Source organism: Dysidea avara, chromosome 14 (assembly GCF_963678975.1).
Source record: "Dysidea avara chromosome 14, odDysAvar1.4, whole genome shotgun sequence".
In the NCBI taxonomy this organism is placed as follows: domain Eukaryota; kingdom Metazoa; phylum Porifera; class Demospongiae; order Dictyoceratida; family Dysideidae; genus Dysidea; species Dysidea avara.
The window spans coordinates 1,344,195-1,351,504 of record NC_089285.1 but is presented as its reverse complement, the minus strand read 5'-3'; the positions used below and the strand labels follow the sequence as shown (position 1 = coordinate 1,351,504).

General features: G+C 37.3%; 1 protein-coding gene across 1 annotated transcript; it reads left to right on the top strand.

The window, feature by feature from the left end:
* Positions 1 to 4,352: 4,352 nt before the first annotated feature.
* Positions 4,353 to 6,792, top strand: LOC136243928 (uncharacterized). The gene is made up of 2 exons (XM_066035470.1): positions 4,353 to 4,685; positions 5,386 to 6,792. Exons 1-2 carry the CDS (start codon positions 4,353 to 4,355, stop codon positions 6,790 to 6,792), a joined length of 1,740 nt encoding a protein of 579 aa, XP_065891542.1.
* The last annotated feature ends 518 nt before the right edge of the window (positions 6,793 to 7,310 follow it).

Sequence of the window (7,310 nt, the reverse complement as noted above, 5' to 3'; positions counted from 1 at the left end):
ATGCACAATATAACATATGCTTAAAACTAGGTTTATCCAATCAATATGCATTTTTCACATGCAGTGATGTAACGAGGGCGCTTATTTTATTGTGTGAGCATGCATAGTTGCCATGGCGTTAGTAGTATTGCAAGAAAACCAGCCACTTTTGCCAAGCCTACAGCAAAAACAACCATGGATGAGGTAAGTAATCCGAGTGTAACGTGAAATAGAGTCGGGTTTATAAATTTCGTAGACTCCACATTGTGCCCATATAACTATTATTAATTTTTGCTGGCATCCCAAGGTGTTAATTTGAGTTATAGAGAAATGGCTTCCCTGTGGCTGACTACTATGTTTATATGGGAAAAATCCATATTTTTCATAGTAACTGGATCAATTACAGAGACATTTCTTGTACTACTTTCTTTTACAATGCTGTGTAACATGCTGAACATACCTGAAAATTAAACATAACGGCTTTTCAGTGATCATCAGATTGATATATAGTTGGGGAGCACATTCAGATGCAAAACTTACTGTACAGCATGAATGATGCGCAGAAGAAAACATTCACGAATGACCTACTATTTCTTCACTTGCAAGAAAGCATTCACAATTGATTGCATGCATGAAGTAATTTAGGAATTGGGCATGCTTTACAACCGGTTAGTCACGAATAGCAAACATTCAATTCCGACATGTTGTGTAGATTGCTGCTTTGCAGTAGAGAAGCAAGTACTAACATTCCTCACTCGCAAGAAAGCATTCACAATTGATTGCATGCATGAAGTAATTTAGGAATTGGGCATGCCTACAACCGGTTAGTCACGGATAGCAAACATTCAATTCTGACATGTTGTGTAGATTGCTGCTTTGCAGTAGAGAAGCAATTACTAACATTCACGATAGTGAATGGATGATGGACACACTTAGCCCTGGGGGCGGTACTAATAACTAAAACAAGCCATACATTTCTTTTGCTTGAGTTCTTTTTACTTGGCTAGCTACTGTCGCTGAAGTGTGCAAATTGCATGGTCTTGTGCATGTCATGCAAAGCTAGTAATTTAGCAAGTATTGATGAGATTAGCTACCACTACTGTCCTCTGCATAAATTGTGAATGTAGCATAAACTAAGGCATGAAATCGTACAAGGAAGGTTGGGGATTCAGTGCTAGTATTAGCTGCTAAAGGTATCAAAGCTTTTTCAGGAGACTTGCAAAAATTAGTTTTTTTAAATTGTAGGAAATATTTTACAATAAAGCGTTTGCGAATGCACTTAAAATCATGAAGTTTGTTAATTTTTCCTTCTGCGAATGATTCCGGTTATACGGTATTATGAATATCTCTGGCGCTATTCTTTCTTTGGTTGTGGTACGCACAGGTCTACCAGTCATTATGTTACCTATTGTTACCGACCGTTACTCACTGTTTTAATTTCCTGTGGCACTTGGATGGCTATAATAAGCTCATGGGTAAGTGCTCTAGTAGTGTATAGTAAATGTGGTAATTTTAAATATTTAGAGGACAGTTGTTACATATGATTTTATATGTGTGGTATGGTAACTCATTGAATAAATTTGAGTTGAATTTAGATGGACGGGTTTTTGGGTGATATTTTTGGCCAGAAAAACCCTAATCTACATGATTGTACTGTGTGATATTGGTTTGTTCAGGTTTTTTAGGAAATTGATGTGGCTAAAGCTTTCACCTTCAAATCGTGATCCAAAAGTAATATCAAGGTTTTATTTGGAGGGTGTTGAGAAATCTAGAGGTGTATTTATACATGTCATAGTTAACTATTGTGATTTTGTATGTGAAGGTTGTGCAAGAATTATCCGTGCTGATCATGGCACTGAAAATCCTACATTAGCAAAAATCCATATTGTGTTTAGAATGGAGCACTCAGATGACTTGGAAGGTTCCAAGAGTTTCATATATGGACCTTCAACTACAAATATATTAAGTACGCATGTACTACATACACTAATAATCCATGATTTTCAATAGAGGATTGAAACCTGGTAGTCTCAGTTATGGAGATTCAAAACTCATCGGTGGATAGATTTGTGTAAAGTAATGTATCATCCTTTGACATTTTTGTCCACATTATTGTATGCATTTGTCCGCATTCATGGTCTCCTGTCAGAAGGAATGCTATGACCATAGGAATGCTATGACCATAGCAATGCTATCCATCAGTTAGTGGCATTGTGTATGCATATGTGCTGATCATGTCAGAATCAACATTCAGTTTAGCAGTGATTATATATGATTGTTTAAAAATTGGTGCCAGTTATTATGGTCAAGTTAAACCTGAGTGGGTGTGCAGAGGAGAGTGTCCAATACAGTATAGGCAAAAGTGAATAATATTAAACCCATACAAGTATTATGGGCTATTAGTATAGGGTCTTTTGCAAATTGTTCTGAGGGATTCTTTCTGAAAACGTCATAATTTGTGGCATTCTCTATAGGTGACAATTATTATTTCAATCGTCACATTTCCTTATTATTATTATTGTGTATAATTGTAGACCTCATATGCATGAGTATAATTGATTACTTAATAAAGTTTGTGAGTAACACTTTGAAAAAGTCAAGAGATTGTGCTGTTACTGTATAATCAGGTAAATTATTCCATAACTGTATGGCGTTAGGATAGAAACTGAATATGTATGCGTCAATCCTGGTAGATGGTTGAATGAACTTTAAGTGATTACCCCATGTGGCTTGTGCAGAATATTGGATGTAACTTGAAAGTGATAAATTTACGCATTCATAGATGATTTTATAGAAGGTATGCAAACGTAGTTCTTAAATTAGAGTTTCAACACTGTTCCAGTTCAGTGAGTTGAGCATATCAGTGACACTGCTTGTTCGAGAATAATTCGACATTACAAATCGTGCAGCACGTCATCAACTTTTATTTTTCTCTGACAAGATCTGAACTCCGAGGTACTTGGCTGGGTTAAATGAAATGAGACTTTGGTTATGTACTTATTTATTTATTATCAATTTTTGTCAATGACAGGGGTCACACAAAAGGCCCCTAAAGTGTACTGTGTTGTTATTCTATTATAGTTGACTTTGAATGGATAGTGTCTGAATGAGATGACTAGGGTTGGGCCATATCGCGGCATGGAAATTTTCAAAATACAATTACAATTTTTTTACAGCTAATTTCCATATATACCTAACATTGTTTTATTTTTCATTAAGGCTTTGCAGCACAAGTGCTAAAGGTCCGTATGCACCTGGTCCTACAACCTGTTTTTTAAGATGGTACATTAATAGTGCTTGAAAAGGTGCAGAAAGGAGAGAAAATCCATAACTTGACCCGATTAGCCTTCAACCCGCTGTCATCCGATATTATATGTTTATATATGTAGGTAGAAAACAGCAACTCTAAGAATTTGTATTCTTCTAAATGCCTTCTTGGTAGCTGAATCAGGTACGTATACCTTCTCCTATTTTCTATCATATTTTTATGTAGCTATGCTCAATGATGTAAGGGCATATGTAGCGTAAGTCATCCTATATTGGCCGGGGTTTGCACCAACCAATGTGATTCTTGTTTAGAACAACCCATACACAAACATTTTTATATCCACTGATAGACAATTTAATATTCTAGGTATATATCATGTACCAGGTTCCCAGGCAGTGGCATTCAGTAGCAGCACCCAGCTAAAGGCAAGGGTGTAAGGAATCGATTATCGCCCATCGACATCTTTTATCGTCCACTCGATAACTTGCGTGCATCAATTATAGTCTGTTTTAACATATTTTGTCTGGCATTCTCAAACAAATTAAAACTAAATCTTGCCAATAGTACACAATGGTCTACTAGCTAGTACTAATTGTAATTACACCAAAATTTATGCGTGATTTTAGAAATACACTCAAATCAATTTCTAATAAAACAAACACAACATAGTTAGGTTGCTTAAAGCCAAATTTAAAACTAATGTGGACACAAGTGACAAAAGCACCAAACTTTCTCCACATATCTAGTACAACCTTAACTTTAATTTTTTGATAGGATCCATCTTATTCTAAAAAGGGCCTTTACATAAAAGCATTTATAGTTATGTAGCTGAAGAATTTTCAAAATCGGCAAGCCATATAAGTGCTTATTTTGCTCTATTTCATGCAAGAGAACATTATGCAGGGTTGAGGTTGACTGGACATGCAGGTATGTATATATCAAATGCTATAGTATTAAAGATGTTTCAGACATATGATGCAATCTGATGAAGTATTGCAATTTTAAGAGAGACTCTTCGCGACACTAACGGCTCCTTCAACGAGGCTTGGCATCTCCTTCGTGACATTGTTGGCGCAGTGAGCAGGGTTCTGGTCTCAGGGATGCGATGTCTGGTCCTATACGACAGTTAATAGGCCCTGCCAGGACTCGACTGAAAAGATACTTGGAGGAGGCTGCCACCCTTTTATCCACCGAAGTGGAGGAGGAGACCTTAGAAGATGATAAGCTACGCGTAGAGGAAACAATTGCTCGTATATCTAACAGTTCTTCTCTTTTAGAGCGCTGTAACCGTGACTGGTCAGAGGTACTAGACGTAAAGGGCGAGGAAAAAACTAAAGAAGAGAAAAAACTCCACGAGTTGGCTGACGGACATGAAGGATATGTTGAGTTATTGTTGGATGCTGGCGAAACTGTCGTTTTTCTTCAGACTAGGCTGAAGGTAATTTCAAGAGAACAAGAAAGAGTTTGTCAAACTAAGTTAACTGGTGATGTTGATGATAGACTGTCTTCCACTTTGAACAAGCATTCAGGCACGAAACATGAAAATGTTGTAACAGAAAACACAAGCTTAAAGGTCAATCTTCCTAAGTTACATTTGCCATTCTTTGATGTCGATATAGATCATTGGCCTGAATTCTGGGATATCTTTAAACCTACAATCCATGAACAAAACATACCATCTGTTTCCAAGTTTTCTTATTTGACAAGTGTGTTGAGGGGATCTGCTTTGTCTTCAATAGCAGGCATACCATTAATAAGTGAAAACTATAGCATGGCTATAAAGCTTTTACAAAATAGATTTGGAAGAAAAGAAACCATTATAGATTCCTTGTAAAGCAAGTTGCAAAATATCCCAAAGGTAGTTAACAACAAGTTTGTTGAAGTTCAGAAGGTATCTGAAACAATTGAGAGATTGCTGAGACAATTAGAGGCACAAGGTGACATAATCAGTGATCAACGAACCTTGGTTCAGCAGATGATTTCCAAGTTTCCTACAGAGGTTATAACTAGGCTTGAAGATTATAAACAACCTGCTGTTCCTTGGAACATGAAGTCTTTGAGAGAAGCCATTTGTCAGTATGTGACAATACAAGAAAATGTACAGAGATATGTGTATAATACTAACCTTTATGTTAAAGGGCAGCAGTTTGTGTCAAAACATGTTACAGGTAGTCATAAAAGAATTGGGATTAGAAATAAGTGAAAAGATTTTGTTTTCTGATTCACAGTGTGTTTTACACTGGCTTAAAATGAGGAAGCCATTGTCTTTGTTCATTGAAAATCGTGTGAAGGAAATACTTAATGAGAGAGACACTACTTTTTGTTATATTGAATCAGCCCAGAATCCTGCTGATGTTGCTACACGAGGTTCATCTGTTTCAGAGATTGGTCAATCAGATCTTTGGTGGCACAGTCCTACCTGGCTTAAGAATGAGGATTCCTTATGGCCACTGTGGAATTTGCCTGATATCACACCTGATGTTCTGGATGAAATAAACCGAGAGACAAGAATTCAACATGTGTTGGAAACCACTATTGTTACAGGAGAAACAAGTCAACAGGATTCGTTGTTGGGAATAGATGAGAAGCGTTATTCATTACTTAGAAAATTGCTTCGTATATCAGTGTATATACTGAGGTTTATTAAAAGGAATAAGATCAACAGGGAAAAGTTTCTCAAACAATACAAGTTGCTAAGAACAGTTCTCGACAATGTTAAAGATAGTGGATTCATTTCAGCTCAGGAAGTAAAGTTGTCATCCTTGTTGTGGACTTCCTTCATCCAGCGCCGCCAATATGGCGAAGTATTCGTTGCTATCAAAAATAAGAGGAGACATTGTTTAGTTATGCAGCTCGGCTTGAATACTGATGAACATGATGTATTAAGGTGTTATGGGCGGTATTTACATGCAGATATGACTGAGGAGGCAAAGTATCCCAAGTTGTTGCCTCGACGTGAACATTTTACTCACCTTGTTATACAGGAAGTGCACAATCGTCTTGTCCATTCAGGTACGTCTCATACCTTGAGCCAAATTTGCCAAGAGTTTTGGATCCCTCAGGGAAGGGCTGAAGTAAGATTTGTTTTATCCAGATGTGTAATTTGTAAACGTAACAATGGAGCTCCCTTTGGCCTACCCAGAATGCCTCCATGGCCGAAAGAGAGGGTTTCAAAATCAGTACCCTTTCAGTATGTGGGTCTGGATTATCTAGGACCAATAAGAGTTAAAGAGAATGGAGAGGTTCAAAAAATGTGGATCTGTCTTTTTACTTGCCTAGCTGTTCGGGCTATACATCTTGAATTAGTTAAGGGTCTTTCTGCTGAACAATTTTTGGACTGTCTTCGGAGATACATTGCCAGGAGGGGTAAACCAGAAGTGATAATATCTGATAACGCTCCACAATTCAAGTTGGTTAAAACTGTGTTAGATCAGCAATGGTGTAACTTGATTAAAAGTGATGATGTTCAGACCTCTCAACTTCAAAGTAGCCATAACCGTGAGACCCAAGCCAGTTGTAAAACTCCCCATGCAATTATAACTTAAACGTGGAGCCCAAATTCATGAAGGCCAAATTTATTTGGGCATGCACATACACCACTTTCTCAAAGTGCATGTTTGTGGACTACTAAGTCTTAGCTAAGTAACTATACACTGCTGTTTCTGCAGCTTATTGATTCGCTACGCTATTCTGTGTGTAGCCTGTCTAAGCCAACATCACATTTCTGCTTACACTACCACCATACTGCTGAACAGGACTGCTAGGACAATTACAAAACGTTACTTCATCCTTCTTTTGACTCATCTTTGGTATTCAGCTTTCCGGGTCATTCTTCTATTGATTTCGGACGGCAGGTTTACTTCATCTCCACTCATAAATTATCAACATTGCTGTCCTTTGTTAGGTTAGCACCTTGATTAATCCAAGCTTAATAGTTGTTTCTAGTTGCTACCACGAGTTGAACTCCAGGTCTCCTTGGCCTGGATTTTGAATGTACCATCACGTGATATTATTAAGCGTTAGGTAATTAATTTCTATTGTTTACTTGAATTGCACAATGACA